At 32.7% G+C, this 25,966-nt stretch overlaps 1 protein-coding gene across 2 annotated transcripts; it reads right to left on the reverse strand.

Annotated features, from left to right (window-relative positions):
* Window positions 1-3,049: 3,049 nt before the first annotated feature.
* On the reverse strand, window positions 3,050-25,966 carry LOC148607287 (snaclec agkisacutacin subunit A-like). 2 transcript variants are annotated; one of them, XM_088546047.1, is made up of 8 exons: window positions 25,564-25,966; window positions 24,829-24,956; window positions 23,463-23,560; window positions 22,310-22,406; window positions 14,477-14,522; window positions 9,867-10,033; window positions 9,073-9,342; window positions 3,050-4,101 (listed from the first exon to the last, which is right to left on the reverse strand). In XM_088546047.1, the coding sequence occupies exons 2-8, from the start codon at window positions 24,893-24,895 to the stop codon at window positions 3,788-3,790; spliced, it is 1,059 nt and encodes a 352-aa protein (XP_088402173.1). In that variant the 5' UTR covers window positions 24,896-24,956; window positions 25,564-25,966; the 3' UTR covers window positions 3,050-3,787. The 2 variants fall into 2 exon arrangements, with proteins under 2 accessions (XP_088402173.1, XP_088402174.1); XM_088546048.1 differs by having other exon boundaries at window positions 3,913-4,101; window positions 9,320-9,342.

The raw sequence follows: 25,966 nt of genomic DNA on the forward strand, positions 1-25,966 counted from the left end.
ACATAACTTTGTTCCAGAAGCCTATTTGTTAGAGTTCTAGCGCGATACAAAAAGTCTGCGTAGTTTCGGCAAGCTCTGGCATCACGTATGAGTTGTGATATGAACACTCCATACGCAGGTGTCGAAGAGATGTTGCCATAGATGAAAGGAAAGTTGACAATTCGGAATAAAAAGTCATCACGTTTTTGGTAAAGTTTGGTCAATAGTTTTCCTTTACCTTCGATTTTTAAGTGTCGGTCAAGATATGCGGGTGACACTTCAGAGTGTCTGTAGTATCCTTTATCTCAAGTTCTTTTGGGTAGATGCGATGTATCAAATCCCCGAAATTAGGATTGTTTAAAGATAATACGTCATCTACAGAGCGGAAACTGTGATTGACGGATCTAGCCAAACGATTTTCTTTCTTTCTGATCAGATCAGCTATAAAGTCAGCCTCATAAGAGTGAAATAATATGTCAGCAAGTAAAGAAGAACAACTGTTCCCATTGGAATACCGACCATTTGTTGAAAAACACGCCCACCACACTGGACAAATATGTTTAGCATTTTGTAAACATCTTCATCTGTATATTTGGAAGATGATTTGGAATTATTTCTTACAAAGTATGAGAAATCTCTACCAAGAAATATATATTTGTATCTAGGTGTACCTTCTCTTTTGGAAAAACAACGATGTATAATGTTTTGTAGTCGGGATTTTAACTGAGTATGGGGAATAGAAGTATACAGTGTTGAAAAATCATAGGTTTTAATGCTATTATATTCAGATAATAGTTTTGAACTGATTGTCTCCAAAAGATCTTTCGAATTTTTCAGGATCCACATTGAATTATTACCTCTACGGGAGTAACAAGTGTTGTGGTAGGACTGTAGACCCTCTTTGACAGTTGTGAATATGGAAATTAAAAGTTTTGAAAGAGGTTTGGTGGTACATTTTGCAGATCCAGCTATGAAACGTTGTTTGTATGGATTCTTGTGGAATTTAGAAATCCAGTACATAGACGGTAAATCACAATCATCGTCCTTGGAAGAGAGACCAAAAGAGGATAGCACAGATTTATGGTTTTCCACAATCTTTTCTTTGGAGAGAGTGGTAGCAGTATAGGTCTTATCACTGCTATTATTTTCTACTTCTATCTCTGATAATAAACATTGGATGTAAAACGTTTTGTAGACAAAAACAATGTTGTTTTGGGCTTTGTTCGCTGGTACGACAACATATTTGTTTTTTTGCTACACCGGGGTTTTTGAAAACTGATATAGCCTTGGCACTCATTGACCTACTTAAAACTTTTATTCGTTTTAAAATTAAAGACCTTACGGCCTTTATCCACTCTGACGGAGAATCAATGTCTTCTTGTTTTCGTTTTATCCATCCTCTTGCGTACACCTCTACGGCATTCATGAGAACTTTATAGGCATAATTCCAATTTATGGGGCGCGGTTCACGGTACTTGGGACCTTAAGAAAGAACATTACGCAGATATTAGCTTTCGATGATACTTAAATTTCCGGTAACGACGTGACCTAAAGTACCACATTTGACCTTTTTCAAGAACAGTCAACTGGTTTAGCCTTGAAGACCTCAATCTCGAGGTTCTACAATAGCCTTTTATAACGGACAATTTTGGATAAAATATGTGAAGTATAGGAATATGATATAATCGGTATTGATTTGTCCGTGGAATTACATAAAAGTAAAATAGAATTTACAGCAGCAGCTTCACGTGTAAAAGGCATAAGATATTTTTAGTATACAATTTATTGTAATTGAACAAATTATATATACAAATAGCAATAATTAACTGAGTAGCTATCTTTTTTTCGGAGAAACTACTTGTTTCTTGGAAGCGTTGTTGCTAATCTACTGATTGGTGTCTTGTTTAAGTATTTATGCTTGATTTCTTTTGTCAATTATCTCTGAAATAATATTGTTTCATTCTTTGGCTTTCCAGCATAAAACATCTTTCACAAGAATGTAATCCAGGGACAAAGACCAGACATGGAAAACAAACATACACAACAAAGAACATAAAGTAACTAAAATCATACATACAAAGTAACAAAAGTAAATGAGCAACTCGGACTCCACTAAAAACTGGGAGCATGGACCAGGTGCACCGGTAGGGTAAGCGTCGTCTGCTTTTCTAGAAACATCCGCCGAGTTGCTCATAAAAAGTCAAGTCCGGGGAAGACAAAGGAGGGAAGGAAAACTATGACCCGTTGAATAAATCAGACCTCATGGTGCTGATGGATACACCATAACGATCCACGAGCCCATGATAACGGCCATAAAACTTCTGTAGTGATGACTTCAATCTTGTAGCGACATAAATCTGTTCCAGAAGCCTATTTGTTAGAGTTCTAGCGCGATACAAAAAGTCTGCGTAGTTTCGGCAAGCTCTGGCATAACGTATGAGTTGTGATATGAACACTCCATACGCAAGAGCCGAAGGGATGTTGCCACAGATGAAAGGAAAGTTGACAATTCTGTATGAAAAGTCATCATGTTTTTGGTAAAGTTTGGTCAATAGTTTTCCTTTAACATCGATTTCTAAGTGTCGGTCAAGATATGCGGCTGACTTCACAGCGTCTGTAGTATCCTTTATCTCAAGTTCTTTTGGGTAGATGTGATGTATCAAATCCCCGAAATTAGGATTGCTTAAAGATAATACGTCATCTATATAGCGGAAATTGAGATTGAAGGATCTAGCCAAACGATATTCTTTCTTTCTGGTCAGATCAGCTATAAAGTCAGCCTCATAAGAGTGAAGGAATAGGTCAGCAAGTAAAGGAGCACAATTTGTTCCCATTGAAATGCCGACCATTTGTTGAAAAACACGTCCACCACACTGGACAAATATGTTGTCAATTAAAAATTCCAGCATTTTGTAAACATCTTCCTCTGTATATTTGGAAGATGATGTAAAAGTATAAATATTTTATTTTTATTAAGCAATGAAACATTTAAACATCAATTCACTCATCAGAATTGGTCTTAAACGATAATATTTCACTCGAATGAACTACTCATACTGATCAAAAACTATTTGTTGTTAGACAAGATAAGATATGCTTTTATTTAAAGATATTGCATTTTGACGGAATTCAAGCACAGTATAGTATAATGTTCTAATGGAAAATAATTTGTCTATGTTGTGAAAACTTATTGTGATAATTGCAGAATTTTTCGATGTCGATTGAGACTTGTCGTAACACTATGAATATCGTTTACTGGTTAATAAGAAATTTTAGTCTGAAATGCAAATTTTACGCATGTTATGAATTAAATTTTGCATAATCATTAATTTAAGGTACTAATTTTTATTATTGCAAATTTTAAATCAAAATAAAAAAAAATATCGTATTATGTTCTGAAATTACAGTATGCACATTTTTTATATCAGTTTGAAAATTGATAAATTCCTACAGAGACTAATTCAAAAACTGAATCTTTTATATGTCCACAAAACCACAAAACAATAACTATATGAAGAAAAAAACAGATATCTAGAAACATTCCAATTCGTCTTGACGGGCATTTCATATTGAGATTGTCGGTTAAACGAGACGTTACAGAAAACAAACGGATTGCATAAAATTGTCAAAGCGCATTTGATTTTTTTATGAATGCTAAGAGAGATATTATAACTGCAAGTGAGATAGGTAGTATAACAACATAAATATAGTTCACAAGAATTTAAGAACATATTTAAAAAAAGATCCTTTAAATCTGCAATCCAACTTTACTTTTCCTGCGAAAATATTTACGTCTACATTTATGCCATCAGCAGACTCCACATATAAATCTTATTAATTTAGTAACGTCAGCAACAACTAGTAAACCAAAAACAGTCACAATAAAAGCAATACCGACATAGCCAATAGTATTTGACGATTTTCTGTCATCCGGAGCTGATGTCTTCTTTCGTTTATACGATGATAATTTCGTGTTTTGAACTTTAAGTTCATTTTCTAGTTTCTTAAGTACAGGTTTGAGAATCTCTAGCAATTCCTCGTTTGTTCGATTCGGAATCAAATTTTCAGCCCAATAAATAAGTTTGTCCCTGTAATCACAAGTACATGGACACATTCCGTCGTCTGAAAAATATGAGCGTAGATATATTTGCAAAAGAAGAATAACGCTATATTCGTCCTAAAGATAAACATATCACAAATATATCAAAAGATGCATTTTTTTTGCCCTGTAGCAAAATCATACAGAAGTGTGTCTTTTCAATTAGCAAAAAGGTTTTGAAAATGCAAAAAACAATTTTGTTTTTTTTTAATTTTAAAAACAAGGTATTGACTTTAAACCATAGAAAGTAAACATATAAATCATTTGTGAAATAACTAAATTTCACTGCAGAAGTATATTTTTTTTGTCAGTCCCTCTAAGAATCCGGTAATAGGGTATAAAAATATCTATTTTTTAGTGTATTATGACTATTCCACCATCATAATCAAGCAAAGCAGACAAAATAGTCCATATCATGCTGGACCTTTAAGTTACACATTTCATTGAAATGCACTGAAAATGTACTTTTCAAGGGCAGATAATTCTGTCAAAAACCTCACTTTTCTAAGTATCTATTGAAAAATTCCTGATCAAAGCTAGTGATGAAGATATAAAATAGTGTTATTGTCAAATATAGAAAGTATCTTCGAGTATTATTACGTTGTCAGATTGGCATACATGTTTCTGATTTTCCCCATTTTGCCCAATTCTCACAAACACATACACTAAATTGAATTTTTTATTGGAAAAAAAATCAACTATCTACAGTCAATGAAGAAGGAAAAACTTCCGCAAAGAGAAAGGGATCACCCACAATGTATATGGAAATGGATTAAAAGTACATGTAGAATTTGTTTAATACACTTCATGTCAATCTTAAAAAAATGTAAAAAAAAATCGCATTTTTTAAAAAGGTTGATTAATCTTGCTAGGTTACTTCATATCGACATTTTAACGTTCAAAGTCATCAGTGATAAAAATGAGAAAAAGCTATGTAGAAAATCTGTGTACATATATAAACCTAAAAAAGACACTTCCCGGTCTGTGTTGTATTTAGAATATAGATAGGGATTTGCTATTTGAAATTTAATGTATATGAATGACAAGTAAACTAGAGGCTCTAGAGTGCCTGGGTCGCTAACCCGGTTTGATAAGCTACATTCAATTTCTTGCAAAAACAGTCATGTGTTTTAATGGATAACAATTTGTAAAATAAATTGTGCAGAATACCCTACGGAACAAACAAACCAACTTTCTTGATTGCTGTACAGCAGTTTCTGAATACAAGATTTTTTATTTAAAATAAAAAAAACATCAAAAACGGCGACAAAAAAACGTCCATAAAAAACATTGACTCCAACATGGGTAAACATATTTTCACCAAAATTTGATATTACCATAGTGATCAATTTAACCCCGTGTTAGTATTTTGCAAAGCCTAAGTCTGGAAGATATCTACGAAAAATTGCTGTCTGACTCCTTTGTTCTATTTTTAGTAGTGGCCGCCATATTTTTGAAGGATAAACAATACAAGTTGTAATTTTGAGCAGGATACCCTAAAGATCCATCATGCTAAGTTTCCTCCAAATCCATTTATTTTTTTCAGAAACGAAAATGATAACGACGACGATGACAGGGATGCCAAGTGATGGCAACAGCACATATGGCCTTTGGCCAGGTGAGCTAAACATAATGTGTTTCTAATAGACTATCTGCTGCATATTTATACTTTAAACATCAATTAATCAATTAATTAAATATAATTAGTACATTTAAAGCTTTTATCTAAAGTTTTCACTTAAACAATGTATTTCTGAGAAATCCATATTTTGTTATATTGCACGCTTGACGATTTATTTAAATTACAAGTGTTATTGCAAGGTTGACGTCATTTGTAAACATTTAAGATAAAAGTGTTTTATATAGCAACATTATCAAAGTGAATGAGATTTCCACTAAATTGACGAACGAACGGACGTACCATAGGGATCGTCTGTTTTGTTATGTTGAATGAGCTCAATTATAGTAGAAATAATGCTCAAACTAAGGTTTAACTCATTTTGATTTCACTGAAATTATAACCAAAATTAATGTAATGCCTCTACAAACTTGGCCTTTTATTTATTAGACTGAAAATCGATTTAATAATATCATACTTACCTTTCGTTCGGTCACGAAGAAATACGTATGGCTAAGAATACGGGAGGGGATAAAACATTAGAATAGTTAATGTTCGCCCATTACCTCCTAGCTTTATTATTTTTCTAACAGCTTGTTGAATATTTCTTATATTTTATAACATAACCAGAATAAAAGAAATAAACTAAATGTATTTTGAATTTCAAAATTGTGCACTGTTATTTATTTTTTTGGGGGGAAAATATTTGCAAAAGGTACACATCATTTAAACATTGTAAAGGCAATGTGTTTTAACATTATAAATGCAATGATGAGGCACCATATATAAAAGTCAATAATCTTCAAGCAATATACCGCAGTTTTCCGTAGACGTACTTCCAAAAAGAAAAAGTGGGAAAACCCTTCCTGATCCACGTGGGGTCTGGCAGTATAGGCCGGGGATCTACAAAGCAGCCCTGCCCGAGTTCTTCGGTTAGATATCCCGAAGGCTGGCCTCCGCTACCAACACCAGTTAATTCTACTAACCACTAACATCGACCATGAGAGGCCTGTATTAGTATTCAAGGTCTTTAAAAACTCGGAATCACCAAATACTATTACAGATACTAATGTCAAAAGTATTGACTATAGGTTATCTGAACCTGTGATATAAACAAGTAGTTCATATCCGAATTAATGTGATCCGTCTATAAATTCACGGATTTGAGTATTTTACACTCATTCCCGATCAAGATGCATTGCGCAATGTAAAAAGTTCAAAACTGGTGTTTTGACAGGGGTATTTTGTGAAATTGTTAGATATGCATACCTTTGAAGAGTAGACTCGGCGAATGACATCTTTGGACTGAATTATTTCACGAAAGAAGAATATCACCCGAGACAAATACTGAGTGTGGTAATCTAGTGCATTTATACCACCTTTTAAATGCAATCAGTATGTGTTATATTATACTGAATATCATTAAGTTCGTGTTCAGAAAAATTCTCAAGAATTTGTCAGGATGTATTTCTGAAAATTACATTTTCTCTCGCTCTCTCTACTTTCTTTGTTTCACCAAGGGAAATTGATTTAAGTCGTTACATTTTGGGCGAAAAGTATATTTGATCTGCACCTGTATATGGTTGTTTTAGTGGAGCGGAAATAGCAAATGATTTTCATTTACAATAAAGATCTTATTGTTACCAGAATCAATTAAAATAACAGTAACATTGAAAGAGGAACACAAAGTACAAATTTCAGCTGTGATGAGCGTGAACTACTTGACCAACAACGAACGAAAAATAAATCAACAAAACGAAAGAACCATAATGAGCAGCATAAAGTTGGATGTAGAATTCGTTAAAAATCAAGATTTCATGCCAATAAAATTATTCTTCCCTATTTTTGGGGAATGAGGCACGCCTGTCCTTTGATCTGCGCCTGAATGCATCACCTAACACGTTCTCTATTAAGATCCTTTAATCTGCACGGATATGTATATTCAAGTATGATACTTATAACTTTAATTTACACTCATGTAGTAGTATTCAAAATGAAATTAGCGTGCTAAAATTAAGCGGATTTTTTATTTATTTACTCGTATGCCAAAACTTAGCATTCAGAAAGATTGAGATTTGAAAACAAGAATTTTATTTTGAGTTATATTCAAACAATTATGTAATGTAGGCAGCTGGGATTTTAGACTAACAAACGTATACATGTCGAATTTATAGGAAAGTAGCAACTGTAAATGAAACAAAACTCTAAAGAGAAAAATAGTGTAACAAAAAGCGTCGTCAAATGAAATAACAAAACATAGAATAGTTTTTATATTGAACACGTCATTGAACATTCATTCGATTTTAGGGTGACCTAGCTAGTTGCGCGTTTCATTTGTAGTACTTCAAATTATAATCTTGTGTTGTTTGTACATACAGGAATAGTAGTAAAGTATGAACTTCTTGCAATAACGCATTGGAACACTGGTGATTTATTTTCTACCTGAAATCAATATATTTCCTGAAAAAGTAACAGACTGGTTTATGGTAGAAAATGCTATATACAACTTGCTTCTTTATATCAATTTGTAAATTTGTTGTGCATATGTATGTTTATTACTTACTCAATCTACACTCAAGTCAAATTCATAGGTTAAATTCCGAATATAAGAAGTAATTTCGCATTTGTATATACCACCACCGTACCATCGGATCGGATCATATATATATATTAAAGTAGTAGTAAATATCATTGCACATTTACCAAAATACTTGTGCTTTGTTTTCGCGAATTATGACCAAATATTGCAAAACAGTGCTTCCATCAGCAGCATGAAAACCAATTTGTTCAATGTGTCATATTTTTCCTATCCTCTTTTGTCTTAACCCGGACTTGACATTTTATGAGCAACTCAGTGGGTCAATCTAGGATATGAGAGGACGCTGACCCTACCGGTTCACTTTGTCCAATGCTACTAGTTTTCAGATGATTCTAAGTAACTCATTTACATATAATTATTTGAGCGTTTTAAATTGGTTATTTTATATTGCCTGGTGTGTGTGTGTGTGTGTGTGTGTATTTTCTCGGTCTGTCATTCATCCCTGCAATACCTTCTTCTGAATGCCCTTTGAATATTGAATCTTGGTCTCGTTCCCCTAATTACTCTTTTAACAGAGCAGAAATAACGACATCTTTCAAACGTGTTTGACATAAACATACAGAAGAATAATAGTTTACTTATAAACTATCAATACTTGACAAAAGTTTTCAAAATCACCCCTGAAGAAAGTATATTTCAGCTAAAATGAGGTTTTTGATTAAAATTGGTTTGTTTAGTGTTTTGTAAGTTATGAAATACTCTTTATCATGAAGTACAATATATGTATTATGCTCTATCAATACATCTCTTTTCTTCAAAACCACATATTTTACTCACTTGCTATTACATTGACTTTGAATAAATATGTTATATTTTGAATTTTTGAAGCCACATCACACATATAGGTACCATAGTGAAACCAACGGATTGAGTGAATCACCAGATTTGGAAAGGTAACGTTCCAATAATTCGAAGTATCTGGTAAAGGTTTTTCAATACCATTGGATGTTCGTTTCCATCTAATATTTGTCGACGAAAGAGTGCCTATCGGACATAGTAAGTTAATACTTTCACTGTCATTTACCTGGACAATAGTGGAAATAATATCTGTGGAAAGAAAACAATTGAAGTTCATAGGGCGTGCAACGATGCCCGGTGATATACTACACATTTTATTGATGAATTATGTATGGCGATGTTATTTTTTCCAAAGAACAAGAGGGGCGTTTTTTGTACATCGTTTAGATACCACATGTTTCAGAAGTCAAAAATGATATTAAAAAACAAAGAAATACAGACAAAACGATTTTTTTAACTAGATGTTTCCCAGAGGCAACCCGATCAGATATTATTTGTATTGGCTTATTCGTTCAATGGGCAAGGCTTGATTTTTGAAACACACATTACATTAGCTTTTAGATGGCGGGTGTTAGAAAATAGAGCGCGCTTCTTCTGTCTGTACATTAGGTCCATATTCCATAATTAATAGCGGAGACTAGATCGGTTATTTCATGTTTTAGTTTTGTGACTTCTAAGAGGTTTTATCGGATTTTTCAGTACTTTGTTTGTCCCTAGTCCATACATTATTACTTTGCTCTTACACAACATATTGTTAAAAATATACAACTTACTTGGACGGCCTTGACAGACAAAATTGAATTCACGAGTACAGCTTACATCGTTCCACATAAAACTGTGTTCTTCGATTATTTCCAAACATTCTTCATTAAGGTCACTGGGTTGTGTGTTAATCCAATACGTATATGAAATTTCGTCGACGTTAGAATCCCACACCCATCTCAAATAAAATATATACGTAAACGAAACAAAATATTTTATGTACTTGAAAGTATAGGCGAGTAATGTTTTTATTTTAATTTATATTTTTCTATGTTAAAATTGTCGAATCGTGACGATACCGAACAGTTCTATAAAGATAAAGATATTATTCAATAAGAAAATATAATTCAGCAAAATTTTCAGGTAACAAATGTTTTTTTTAAGTGCCTTTAAGATAAAATGAGTGTGTAGAAAAGGGAAGGGCGACATATTAAAATTTGTATTTAATGGTTAAATTTGTGCATTTGAGATGATCATGAATTTTGTGTTAAATTATAACTCAAACAGTGTAAGGAAGACAAACTGTGTAAAACCTTCATGGTTTAGTTAATTCCATGTGGATGTAAGATATGGATTTCCTTTATCCGAAAACATTGCCGCTTACGAACAGTAACGAATATTAAAAAGAAACTCGGATTAACCAAAGCGAAACACTATTTATGTCACTACTATGGTTCTTCACAAATATCCTGGCTCCCGGGACTACGTTCCAGGTATTAGCTACTAGCAATACACTCTCACGATCGGGAACCAGTCTACTTCACAAAAAGCTCTAAGCCTTGCGACAAACACCAGCAAGGCTTCTGATACACTATTTTGAGGTTTGGGTCGTACACTTTTTTGTTGATTAAAACGTCCATTGATCATACTGAACCCAAACTGTGAAGAAGTCAATATCAGAACTCAATTGATTAAAATGGGAAAAATTAAGGGAACCAAGATTTCATTTGAAATAAAAAAAATGTAATCCAGGGACTAAGACCAGACAAGGAAAACAGTAAATGAACAACTCGGATTCCAATAACAAAATCTTGGATCATGGACCAGGTGAATCGATAGAATAAGCGTCCTCAGTTTTCCTTTTTCCTAGAAATAACCCCGAATTGCTCATAAACAGTCAAGTCTGGGGTAGACGAAAGAGGAAATGAAAATCGTGACACGTTTAAGTCTTAAGCTGCCATTTCAGTCTTAATACATAATATACATTTTTTAAAACATATTTAAAATGGATGTGTAAACAATAAGAGCGGTTTCAGTTCGAAATATCAAGACCGTTTAAGACTGAAAATTTTTTCGACACAGGTAACTCGCGTTTAGTCTTGTTCAAATAAACAGTCAGATATTTTGTTGTTTGTTCAAAATTTGTTGGATTATTTTCGATTGCATACAACAATTTATGGAAGAAATTTAAAGATCACGCCAGGACTTGTAAAGGCAAACACATATAAGTACAAGTTACCCAACCCTTTTCGGACAATATTTTTAATAATAACCTAATGTTTTGAATAATTTATAACCACCTTAATACAGACAAATACCGTTTAAACAACCTTTTCGGCACACACTCCCATATAGTCGAAACGTGACTGAATCGGTCTTGGATATGGAAGACTAAACCGACCTTATTATACTGAAGAAACCTAAAATGACTACATCAGATATCAAACTTAAAAGATACTGAACAACTGGATATATCTTAAACGTTTTTTTCCCTTACAATTCAGACTTGCTCAGACCGAAATAGACGTTTATGACTTAAACCAAAGAACTTTGTAATTGTCTAAGGTCATAAATTTCTCCCTGTTTCTAGTTTGCTCTGTAAAACCGTTTTGATTGATTAACTCGGCAAATCGGTGGAAGTTTTAGCGCCAAGGAGTACTCTTCTTCCGAAGAGATTGGGGAGGAAAGTGAGAGTGAATGAAAACAACTACCGGTTTATAAATTGAATATTTCCCTCAAAAGAGCAAAGTTTCAACTTTAGAATCTCTTAAATATAATGCAAAACATTAGTTAGAACTTTAATAGTGAACATAGACAGTTTAGATGATTTGAGATAGAGAAATGCACTGTTTTTCAAAACTTTATAAACATAGAAGAAATCTAGATGAAGCCTGCAAACAAAGGCAGCGCAGTAGTGGTCATGAGCTAGTTTGGCACCATCTAGGAGGCCAAGTCTCGATTTAAATACGAACATTCTGGTAAATTTCTTAAAAGAGTGCGGAGAAAAGCAAAACTGAATTGATCGAAAATGACCAAATGACATTAAAAAAAATAAATAATAATAATAACAATAATAATAAATTAAAAATATCTAAAACCTGAAAATAAAATCTGGTCAATAATATCTCCTTCCAATGAGACACAAAGTCAGCAATCTAGGTAAACTTACAGTATTTGCCAACGATTATCCTACCCAAAAAAATCAGAATTCGAAGACTTTCATTTATGTCTACATATTGAAAAACGTCTGTCTTTAATAAAAGATAAAACCGATTATTTACCAAAATGCCGGCTTTGAACCCTCTTCCTCCTAGTTCAACCTCAGTCACTGTGGCCGTTACCACATCCTTTAACAATAACAAAATTCCTCATACTGAGGCTATCGAAGCCTATAGAGAAGTATGGGATTCTATGGAGGTAAAACTACCAACTACTGACTGCCTAGTGACTTTGCCCACAATTAATCTAAATAAGAACAACTTTACTTTTAATCGAGACCACTTATTACAAAAAAAATGCATTGGGTACAAATGACTCACATTTATAATAACATTTTCATTGTGATAATCTGAAAGAGTACCTTCGATAAAAAAAAATTGTCCGTGTTTAATTTTATTGATGACTTGAGCATGAAATGGCATTATGACAAAGTAGGGCTTAATGATTTCATTACAGGTGCCAGAAATTCAAATCCTTCTCTCAAGTTCACTCATGAAACATATACCGCAGCTAGCTCATTTCTCCTTTCTCCCAGCACATAATCAGAGGGTGAGTTTTCCACAGAACTATACCCCAAACCAACAGACACCCATCAATATCTTATGTCCAATAGCTGTAATCCACCAAACCTGACTACGTGCATACTGTTTAGCCTTTGTAACGTGTACTGCAAGAGTGCAAATGTGATGTATTTGTTTTACTGTCGCGTCTGTGACCTTTATTGTGTTGACGAATCTAAACAGTCCTTACAGGATACACGATTTTGGATACAGAAACTCAAAATCTTACATCCACAGGAAATTCATGATGAACGTAACGTTATTCCATGCTTCGGAAAGTCTCTTATCCTTACAATATGTGTTTATATGTTGACACAAGATCATCACCAAACTAGTGTTTCAATTACTCAAGGTCTCACTATCAATAACCTTTTAAATACGCCACAAGTATTGGCTTGATTTTGTGGTGAGCTTTGTTGATACTATTTACTATCCTTCACATGCGATGTATGGTTAAGGCGCAAAAGGTCTTTAGTAATAATTGATAGATTGAATTTTTTCCTCATATTTTCTAAAAACGTTACATCACTTTCGATATCGTTCAATAGTAGCACCGTTGATGTATTATCAGCCAAAATAAACTTCAGGAAAATGCAACGTCCTTAATATTAGTACTTTTATTCATTTTCAAATAAATCTAGTAGCGCTTTGCAATTAAATCTTAACCGATAAGACAATAACTACCATACGTCTCAGAATGTGACGACTGTATTCGCTAAATGACTCCATCGGATCAATTGATACAAGGAAGACAACTTAAGCATAGAAGGGTCTGAGACATTCCCAACGTTGTTAGAACTGTCAGATTTGAAAAGAAATGGTGCGGTGTTCCCTTCGTGGGACTCGAATTCGTAACGCTGTGATATATATGGCAACACCGCCTGCACAAAGTACAGCAACCTACATCACTCGGCCAGTCAGTTTTTTTGTTTTGTTTTTGTTTTTATCTAAATATAGCTTTCGCTGACCGGGTCTTTCCTTCTCTTAGGCTAAATCTAGGGTTGTTACTTAGTTCGGGATGTATAGTAGTACGGGAAAGCTCATATTGGTGTTGTTATGTAGAATAGAAGATAAATTAACGATACATGTCACCACAAATCAATATTATACAAACGTCTCAGAATGTGACGACTCTGTTCGTTACCCTGCTCCATCTGATCAAAGTGACACACGGAAGATAAGGGTCCGAACCTGGTCGAGTAATGTAGGGCGCTGGACTTCGTGAAGTTCAAGTCTCGCGGATGAAACAATCATACCTGATTTGCAAATTTGACACTTCTACCATTATTTGAAATTGTTCAGGTATATATAGTGGGTATTTGGTCGAATTTTAAGTATAAGTATGCATTCAAATTCGTAATATGAATAGTGTCTTACATTAATACTAAAACTAAAATAGACAGGCTCTACTATCTTAACAAATTCTATGTGTATTTTCTTGATTTACTGACATTTCATTCAACATATTTTTGATTCATAACCTATACGTACAATGCCTTTAACTAGTATTAAACTCACCAATTTAGTGCCCAGGAGACACGTGTGCAGAAGTGAACAGACAGAAAACAAAAGAACATTTATTGTGTCTCTAACATTTATTTAAGATGATTTTGTATATTTACCTAGCAGAGTTTGTTTTGTCTCGTCTTCCTCCAAGCCAATAATGTTCTACCAAAAGTAGATTAAGATATGATATATTATAATGAAATGATTGTATCAACTACGCAATGCCCAATAAGTGAATTATATGTTATGTATTTATTTGTATTAGCTTGAATTGATATTTAGCTATGATTACGTTTTTAACTCTGCCAAAAAGTAATGTCGTTCATTTACAGTGAATCAAGTCTAAACCAAACCAAATTTTAAACTTGCAATGAAATAAGTTTATATAAGCGTTCTGTTTACCGAGGTAATATGAAAAATCTGTGTTAAACATCTGCATGAATATAAATGGGTAATCAGACATGGGAATGGGGCATGGCAAATAGGCAAATAATGCATGAGGAGTAGGGCGTTGAAGTATGGAGAATGAGACGTAAATGTATGGGGAATGTGGCTTTGGAATATGGAGAATGAGGCAATAAGAAAAGGAGAGATTGGAAAATTTAACACTTAGAAGAACTATAACCTCTAGCATTTTTACGCAAATCAGTTAAAACACAACAGCAATGATTTTTAATGACACATGATCAGTCCAGTGAAAAAAATACATCTTGGAGATAACATCTGGTACAATACATTAAAATAAATAAGATGAGCGGATCTCATTTTTCTTGATGATAAGAAGAAATCCTGTGATAAGGTGGGCGGGTAAGGGAACAATGATTCCAGTTGTAATCGAACAACAACGAACATGGTTCATGTAACTAAAGATACACTCATACAAAATAAGTAGTCAATAAACAACCTGGACTTCACAAAATAGGTATGGAGCATGAACCAAGTGCACCGGTCTGGTAAACATCCTCTTCCTGTCTTGATACACCGCAGGGTTGTTAAGGTACTTTCGTTGAGGTTTCTACCAGGGGAGATAACTCTGTCGTGACATCATTTCGTAGTTATAGAAACGTCGACGCCATTGCCTTCGCTTCGATCATAGCGAGGTGTTTTTTTCAATATTTCCCGGTCTTTGTTACACAGATTATGCTTTTATAAGGACGAAATAAATGTTTTCTCTCAAAATTTTATTGCAAGACGATAGAACACAATATTTATAAGAGGAAATATGCCATTTTGTGAATGTGCATATCATTAGTCGTGGGCGGAGCGTTTTACCTTATAATACGGAAAACGACGTTACTGAGAAGCTTTAGATATTATTTCTGTCAGCTGATCGCACATTGTTTCAACTAGCGAGAAGAAATTTACGTTACAGAACGTATTGTTGCCGCTTTTTCAATATACCAACGTATGAAGTGATAGATACAGATAATGTTTATTAACTCTATCAATCGATATTCTATCAATTTTGATCATACACATAAAATTTTGCCTTTCTTTGGTCCAGAAACAATGACCCGACTTTGTACACAATCTTTACATGTTTTTCATTTTCAATATCAAGGTTTGCAACTAGAGTCGAGATCGATTATAACCATGCATATCTTTGTAGTGTATAGCCAAAGTTATTCCATATTCGAAATTATCACAGAAATATGGTATCAAGGATAACATGTATGACAAACATACATGTATATCCTTGTGTCATGCTGCATTCTGATCTGTTCTTTGTGACCATTACTTGTGTACAATTCAGCACTAGTCTATAATAGTAATCTTTGACATTGGTGTTAGATCTGCTAGTGATCTGATACATACATGGAAACATGCAGACTAAAAGTTCTTTAGTATGAAAACCCTTAATCATAATTACAGGATATTGCCTGTGAAATTGAAATTTCTGTACCAATGGTTATGAAACTTTGGGAAAATTCTTACAATATTTTGCATCTAAAATGAATGTAATTTCATTCTGCACTAAACAGAATTTAGCAGTACATGTATGTGTATGAATTCAGGAATAAATGCACTATGAGATTTCATAACAATTGTTCAGCGTCAGGAGTGTATTTTCTTTTTAACTGATTTCTTATAATTACGAAGGCATTAAAAAATTTGAAAGAGTAATGTGTTCGAATGATTTTCACCAAAATATAACTGTTGTGAACACAAGATAATACTATGACAACCCATTTCATACATGTTTGTTATTTATCAGCAAATTGTATAATCAGTTCACAAATATAAAATTTAAAGAAACACATGGGACTCACTTTGCATTTATAATTTTAGGACTCTCTCTTCTTACTACCTGAACAGTTTGAACAAGGATTATATACATACACATCAATGTATGTATGTATGTATTATCCATGTGATGCAGAAGATGACCAAATATGAAAGGCATTTGCCAGTACAACCAGATGATTTAATATATTTCATACTTAAAGTTCATTTTAAATGTACACTGACACACACAAGTGCATATGGGTGATGATGAATTGTAGCACTGTATATTAATATTTCAATGTTAACATCTTGTTAATACATGTATCTAAGCACCAGTAGTAAATGAGATTACAACTAACATGTACAATGTACATATACAACTCATACGTTATGCCAGAGCTTGCCGAAACTACGCAGACGTTTTGTATCGCGCTAGAACTCTAACAGATAGGCTTCTGGAACAGGGTTATGTTGCTACGAGATTGAAATCATCACTACAGAACTTTTATGGTCGTCATCATGAACTCGTGGATCGTTATGGTGTATCCATTAGCACCATGAAAACTGATTTATTCAACGGGTCATAGTTTTCCTTTCCTCGTTTGTCTACCCCGAACTTGACTTTTTATGAGCAACTCGGCGGGTGTTTCTAGAAAAGCAGAGGACGCTTAACCTACCGGTGCACCTGGTCCATGCTCCCAGTTTTTAGTGGAGTCCGATTTGCTCATTTACTTTTGTTACTTTGTATGTATGATTTTAGTTACTTTATGTTCTTTGTTGTGTATGTCTGTTTTCCATGTCTGGTCGTTGTCCCTGGATTACATTCTTTTGATTACCGCTATAACCTTGGTTCCATTGATTACTCATTATTACCTGATGAAGAAATATACAATTATTTTTTTTTAAATTGTTAGCTCTGCCTTCAATTGTTTCATTTTTAATTTTAGCAAATCTGTAAATAGTGTGATATACTGGCTACCACATTTATAAGGCATATACCTTTCTTACAAATATTCAAGCACAATCACAATCATCTTTTCTGACTAGTAATAGAGTTGCTTGCAATTTCCTTAGCTTGAGTTATTGTTACATATTTGGTCCATAGTTATAAAATGATGTATTTAATATTTTTTTTTTCATTTTCTTATTATGGTCGACATGGTTTTATGAAGTGAAAATAGTTAATATCTTTATATAAAGATTGCAATGACCTATCGAGAATCCTGATATTAGGTGTTTTGTAATAAGCTGTATATTAGATGACATGCCAATCATAACATGTAATCCAGTACAGAAAAAGTATGGTATTGATATATAACAATATTGTGTATATTTATATATTGCAGGATGTACCAAAGTAAATTGTTCAGTTCAAGCTGATACCTTCAACCATTTATTATGCCATGCCATGATTTTGAATAGGTCAGTAAAATAACAACTTGCTTACATTGACTCTAGAGAGCTGTCTTGGCCACAACAAATAACATGGTATTAGGAATATATATGCAAATATGTATATATTTACATGTATAAATTATTATAACAAAAGATATTTTTCAAATTGTTGTTTGTTGATGAACAGGAAGTGAAATTTTCATGTTTTAAAAATAGAACAAAGTATGAAGCTTAATGAGGCAATTTTAGAGAAGACACTTGCACTTATAAATGATAACACATTTATGTCTAATTCCCTGCATGTACTTGCAAAAAAAAAAAATGAAAGATTTACTGGAGGTCAAACAAGTACAATTTTCAGAAGTATTATTATTATTGCATACTCATTAACCATAAACATATTCATACATTTTAGTGCTAGTTTTTAAAAAAAAGTACTAAACTTAGCACTTGTGCAAAAAAACAGAAGTTCCTTATTATAGTACTTTGTACTTCTTGAATAAGTTCAGAAGTATATATATGATTCCTTTATATACATTTATAACTAAGCTATAATGATGAACTCATTTATTTTAATTTTCTATGTACATGATGTATGACCTTTTTTATTTGTATACTTGTTCAATCACTATTACCACTACAAATTAATAAATCAGTTTTCTTCAAAAGTTGCAATGTCTCTCCATATAATTGTCAAATGTTCAAGGAAGGCATGTAATGGCCACTAGTTGGTTTAATAGTTACATGCATGTATGTAAATGTAAAAGGGAACAGTAGATACAGTAAATGTACAAACTATACATGTTACTAGTTAAGCATGCTATCAGTGCCCTGCAAAAATGGAATATACAAGTCCATAATACTACATGAATGTTTCTAATTAACTAAAGATATGGTTCATTCAGACTCTGAAGAAATCAATCTTAGTCTTGTTCTTTTTTATAATTTTATGTTCCTGTGTTTTCTGTTGACTTTTTCGCCGGGCCTTTAAAACTCTTTTTATTGGGGCTTTAGTGTGAGTCATGTTTTATGTTGATGACTATATAGTTTTCCATAGGAACTCTCTGTTTTGTTGTTTCAATGAAATTTCATATACATCTTAGATAAAATAAAATGTTTGTTCTACATGTATGTGTTGGATGAGCATGTACTAGCAACCAAGTTTTCTGTTTGCAGTATATGATCATGTACAGTATACATGTAACTCGTAATAGAAATATTTTAACAAATATGTAAATATGAATGTGAATACATTTGTAATTTTCGTAGATTAAAATTCAACTATTTAGAAAAACATCCAACCCATGAAACATATCTCTTGGAGTTACTTTTTTCATGAATTCATGTATTGGTGAGTAGCTGTCAGATCTAGTACCCAACCCTTATCATAATGTTGGATTATAAAAAAAATATATGTCGTTTTACGACAAAGCTCATTTATAACCATACAGATTGTCTTGAGTTTTTTTAGACAGAAAAAATTCATTAATATATCAGCTTAATGATTATCATTTATTCACAATTAGATTTTCCCACATGTGTCATATAATTCAAGGCATGCTTAGGTGACACAACTTTATCATTTTATCAATTTAGAATGAAACTCAGAATTGATGGAGCAGTCGCCTGATGATATGTATAGCATGTAAGCACATGAAATTATCTATTACACCGGTGCAAGAAAATGGATCCATATATTTAAAAAATATCAAATTAGTTTTCTCATTTTTACCCAAATAAACAAAAACAAAAAACAAAACAAAAAAAAACTGTTAATCTGAATAGCATTGGGGCAGAATCAGGCGGGGCGTGGAGGGCGTGCCGCCCCCCCCAAATGTGCAAAGCATGGATTGCCAAGGGTAGATTTAGGCTGTTTTAGATTGAAATTTTAATTTTTCGCTAATTTTACCACACAAGATATCTATATTGGACCCACTCTAAAAGAATATTTCAGAACTTTTAACTGTACGCCACCCCCTAATATAACAACCCGTGTACAACCCTGGAATAGCATATTATTTGGTTTGAATTAATAAGATTTCAATTAAAAGCATTTGATGTCGTACCTCTTATTGGTACAAGTTGTTCATTTCTATCTATATGTATTTACATGACTACACCAGTCGTTTACTTTCGATATTCAAATTGTCTACAAATGTTGGACGCATAAAAAGCCATTTGATGTTTGGCTAGGCAAGGAATCCCTATTAGATTGCACAATTTTACCAGTCCTAAAGGGGGGAATGAGCTTTCTTCACATTGCATGCGGAAGATTAAAAAATAAAAAAAAACAGGAGAGGTCCGCACGCCCTGCGTCCGATCGGTCACTGCCATATCCATATATCCCTCAGAACGAAAAAAAAAATAAAACAAAACAAGCAAAAAAGCAACAACAAAAAAAAAACATCCTGGTTTAAACAAACTAAACGCTGACAGGTTGAAACGGATCTCAATTTTAACCAATTTGAGGGCAGTTATCGAGACAAATAAAAATAAAACAAGTGGCTTGGTTATTTTAATAATGCATTTTCTGCGGTCTTGTGTTATAGTGATTTGTAACTATTAATCTATTTCGTTATTTGGCCACATTTTAAGAAAACGTAATGTTATTTCAAAACTAGGCGTAGCTTGAATTATATGTGATAATAGGGCTGTCCACGAGTGTAAAGGGATTTAAAATGTATAACTTATGTTCCCTTCATCTGACCCTGTTGTTGAAATCATATTGTAAGACTTCGGGTATGTTGTGCCAATTAGTAGCATTTGAGCTCTGTATGTATATATTATCAACTGAGAGATGACATATAAAAGAAATAAAATGAAAAAAAAAAAAAAAAAGACACTCTCGAGATTGAATAAAACACAAACTTGTGCACTGTTTCGATGCCACGTGAACTTTTGCGTACTATTTTAAAGACTAAATTAGCGTCATTTATGCTGAGCATCAAATGAAATTTAATTAGTGGTTTTAATATTAATAAATTAATACAACAAATTTGTATTTTGATTTGTTGATCTCGGCTTTCTATGTATATCTTATCCCTTTTTTATTCTAAATTAAATTTTCAAATAAGCGAAATAAGTTGATTCAGTGCATGAGTACTTTGATTTCAGTAAGAACTTAATTATTACCCATTTCTGCCTTCGTGTTTTAATGACTTTGCATTAAAAATAGGTATTTGAAAAAGTGAATCTTTATTTTCAACATATTGAAGAAATACGCCGGATATGCTACTATGTCATATATCGTAGTTTTTCGAAAAGGAGACCCGATATCAAAAACTGATCACCGGTGCGCTTGGCGAAATATGAAAGGACGAATGTTTGCCACCTTGATGCATAAAAGTAAAAAGTCCTGGGTAATAAACCCTTCAGATTAACTACTTCCTCATGTTTCAAAAATCCTCGATAATATGGATTTATGCCTATGGATATTGACCAAGTATAAAGTTTGCAGAGCGAATTGAACAGCGGGAAAGTCAAAATTATCGATTTTTTCATTGAATTTTATCAACAATAAAATATTAAAGCTTGTTAATAATCGTAGTATTGCACTTTTCCAAAACTACTTTTAACGCCGCATTTGTAAGGTATTTGTTTTATGGATCTGTTGGGATTTTCACGCAGGACTTTATGAGAAGTTCGTTCATATGCCTTTAAGTGTCATTTTACATGCTTACTTTCGATTCTAAATATAGAAACAATAAATAAAGTATTTTTATCGCTTGTTTTCTTATATCATAACTTTTACTGAAATATATTTATCATGTGGAAGAAATAAGAGGTTTAAAGTGATCCGTAAATTCCATCATATTTTTTCCGGAGTTTTCCCGAAAGTACCTTAACTAACTTGCGACCAGCAAATTTGCTTATACAATGTTTAATTTGTTTAGTTTGATAATGAGTTTTCCTATTACATTAATATCTAATGATAGATTAAGCTATTGGTATTAGACTGACTTCACAATATCTGTAGTACCGTTTTGTCACATTCTGTTCGGTAGATTCGATGTATGATGTTTCCGGATCTAGGAATGTTTAAAAACAAAGCATAATCTATATAGCGGTGGCTAAGATCAAAGAATCTTCAAATTAACCAAGATACAAGCGACCAAGACTTGAACAATAAAGCAATCAAACATGTGAAAGTCATCGTACGAAATTGAGTAGTTTTGTATATTGTCATGTAAATGTTAAACGATGAAAGTATTTCCAAAATCTTTCGTTTTAGTAGATACGTTTACCTGTGCTTTTTGAACTAAGTTAAGGTCGTAAGTTCTATTGTATGATAATTCATTGGACAAAGGCTAAGTATTAATTTCACTCACTTGTCTTGTTTTGTTTTGACAATTCTTTTGATAAAAAGTCCGTAGTAGATTGTGTTCTAGGTTCGCACAAGGTCCCGCCCAAGATGCTACATTCATGCTTAAAAAAAGAATTATACAAATACTCATATCACAATCCACATTAGTCACTTAAGAGCAGCATTTAACAATCAATCACGAAGTGAGGAATCCAAAGATGTCAGTAAAGCTACTTAAACGAGATAAATAAGGGACAGGTATACACAAACAAACGCACTATATTCTCCGCTTTGCAATGGTGGTAAAATAAATAAGATTACAATGAGTCAAAAGCAAAACATTTATTATGAAAGTAGAAAAAATGTATGAGGCAGACTCGTTTTTCTAATGAAAATTTATAATTATCGACGCCAAATATTGAGATCACTCAAACATGACCATGAAATATTAACATTGTCTGACGACGATTTTTTTTTATATTTAATTGTTTGACAACCCGACTTTCTATTCATGCGTTTTTAGTTTAATATACAGAATCGTGCTTGTAACGATGCACATCGAACCATTCACAATAAATAGGTAAATAATTTATGAACTTCATTAATACAAAAAGCTAACAAAGTCTGTTAAAAATATCACTCGGTGATATTTAGCTACTCTAGATTTCCTTTAAAGCGGTATAGGAATGCAGATATGAAGGTTGATAAGAAATAACTGAACAAAAGTCGGTTCACATTGATACCATGTAGAGAAGAATTTGTGAAATTGTCAGCAGTTTTTGTAAAGTTATGACTCAGAAGAAAGCCTTCATTAATTTACTTATAACAAGTCAAAGTTTTGTTCCAGGGAACCCTTAATCTCGGCTAAAAACATAATGAGAGGTGCACAATGGCATTATGTAGCAAAGAATGTTTCATCAAATTCGATTCAGCGGATTGAAATAGCAACTAAATATTCTGGCTTTTTTTCCCACAATTCGAATTTTATTTTCTTTATTTAGTTTACACATTTGAAAAAACTAGAAAATAGCAAGCAGATAATGTGAGGTCAAGTTTCAAATATGTATTTGTTTTTACTTTTTGTGAATGAGGATAAATCCTCTGCTACAGCGTCCAAGTTCTTATATTAGCAAGCAAGTTGTGTGTTGGAATGTGGAATATCTTTACATGCTATTTACCTGAGCATCTGTCCAGGTTTTCCGCTCTGTACTGATCATGAAGCACAAACTTTCATGCAAGATCCATCCTTCGTAACATATGCGCTTTGGTCCTATTTCTAAAAAGCAAATATTAAATACGTGTTGATCAATAATTTAATGTATCAGGGAGTGACGTAAATACCAACAAATTATGAATCTCTGTTATTGTGTGTTCTCAAATATTGCATCAAAAAATATAAATTATAAATTTGTAATATACGTTTTTGTACGTTAATGTTTAAGTAGCAATTCTTATTAAAATTAAACAGAATGTGAGTTATGCATGTCAAAAAGGCAATGTTATTTCTTGTTCATATACTGAATAATGAGTTGGAATAACTCGTGTCTAATTTAAATTTGTTTATTTGCAAATAAAATATGTTTAAACTAATTAAAGACCACAAAACCAGTCTTAGTTTTCCATTTTGCTGTTGCGCTTTTGAGATGTAAAGAATATATAGATTGTGCATAAAATTGGCACCTTTGCATAAGTTATCGTTCTTGATTGAATACAAAAAGGACTATCGTTACATTGAAATATTGCATATATAGAGCAAATAAGCATCATTTGTTCGCTGGCCTGGGTTTTTCGAAACCATGAATCACCTTTACTATGGGAATTGTCTGAATTTTACATGGACTGGTACTCAATTTCTTTCATTTTTTAAAAAATTATTTGAGAACCAAAATGGAAAAAAATAATGCTTGGTTGTAATCGAAAAAAGTATTACATTCTTGTATTTTAAATTGTGTAATCATCGATATTTAGAAAGAGAAACATTTGACTACATTTTGATTTGATATTACGTCCAGTTTTTGAATGATGATTTTTTTGTTTACCATTATATTACATTAACAATTGCTATTTGATACTTTCTAAAATCCTTTTAAAATTAAGCTATTGTTTTGTATTTTTCATTATGTTGAAATGAATACCTCTCAACCGATCTCCCCATTTTTCGATCCTTCAAATCAAAATATCCTCATACACAATGGAATTGGTATATTTACCATAGAATGTGTACTGAGAAAATGTAAGCCTTTGTCTGTCTTTCCATTCCTTTGTTGAATAATGTTTTATTTTGTCTTATTGCAGCATTTTCAGTCTTTTATACTGTTTCGTTAATTATATTACATTATTTGAAAGTGTAGATATCTTAGGAGTACAGTGTAAAGTACAAAGTAAACCGAACCCTTTCGAACTGAAATTTTAGTGAGGTGTTTACACCTTGATATAGTTGAACTGATATAAAGGGGCTTCAAAATATGTCTTGTTTAGACCGGTTTCCGGTTTATTCGCGTTCAGTTGAAACAGGTTTCAGTGTTATTTTGTTAACAGACTTACCTAATAAATCACAGTTAATCTGTATACAGATAGTACATGTTATCAGTAGTATTCCCATTTGATTCATTTTTCATTTACAAATAGACGTGTCTGTATACTGTTCTTTATGAAAGATACAAGGCTTAATTCTGCAACGAAAAAAAAAAACATATACTAAACGGAATGAAAATCAATTTTAATTCTCAGTACTTGTGTGATAGTCGTTGCTTCAGTTTTTATTGGATTTTTCGATGTTTTGAAAGCTATTGATAGGTATTTACTAGTTTAAAGAAATTGCACATCATGAAAAAACGCTAAAATCATCAAATCTCTTTTTTTCTTTTTATGTCCTTTTCTTGTTAAATTCTTTAACATTTGTTTTTGATAACGTTATCGAAGAATATTGCTTTCTTAGTTTGCAAAATTTTCTTTTATAATAGCTTCATATGAAGTTTCTGCGCAAACATTCGCAGTAATACTAGAATTTCAAAAACGGGTAGACTTACAGAAGAAAAAAAGCCGTAAAATTCTAAAGATTTCTAATAAAGAAAAGGTTGTAAACGTTAAAAAAAAGATCCAAACCGTATGATGAACTTGAAGCAGACTTAAAATCGAAAAAAAAAAAAACTCTCTTCTTCTCTCTCATGAGAAAAATCGAGATCGAAAAGGGCCTAGTAAAATAATAAACTTACCCCTTCATCAATGTTAGGTTTCAGTGTTAGTGACAATCTTAATAACTACAATAAATTGTCTTACCTGTTCATATGCTTAGTATCGTGTCCTACTTAATAGCGCTCAAATATACTCAATAAGCATTGGGGGATTGCAGTAAAATCTGTCCGTGATACACATTTGGCCTGGTTCTGAGACCGAAAAGTATCAAAATAATTTCGTTTCCATTTTATACTTTTTCTTAAAATCCAATTTTGCTATGTAATTTGTTAATTCAGATATGGTGCAATTGATAAAAACAGGAAACTGGAAAACAATGTTGAAGCTGGCGTTCATCTGTACCTGTGTTTAATTTTCAACTTTCAAAAGAATCATTAAGCTTCGGTAGGTAACATGTTTAAATGTTAAAAAATTCATAAACTTTCCATTTGCCGTCTTAAATATTGCATAAGCGTGACACGTTTTGGGACTAAAACAAAATGTTATG

This window comes from Perna viridis, chromosome 9, assembly GCF_037379345.1.
Source record: "Perna viridis isolate PV_CMFRI_1.1 ecotype Kerala chromosome 9, ASM3737934v1, whole genome shotgun sequence".
Taxonomy (NCBI): Eukaryota; Metazoa; Mollusca; class Bivalvia; order Mytilida; family Mytilidae; genus Perna; species Perna viridis.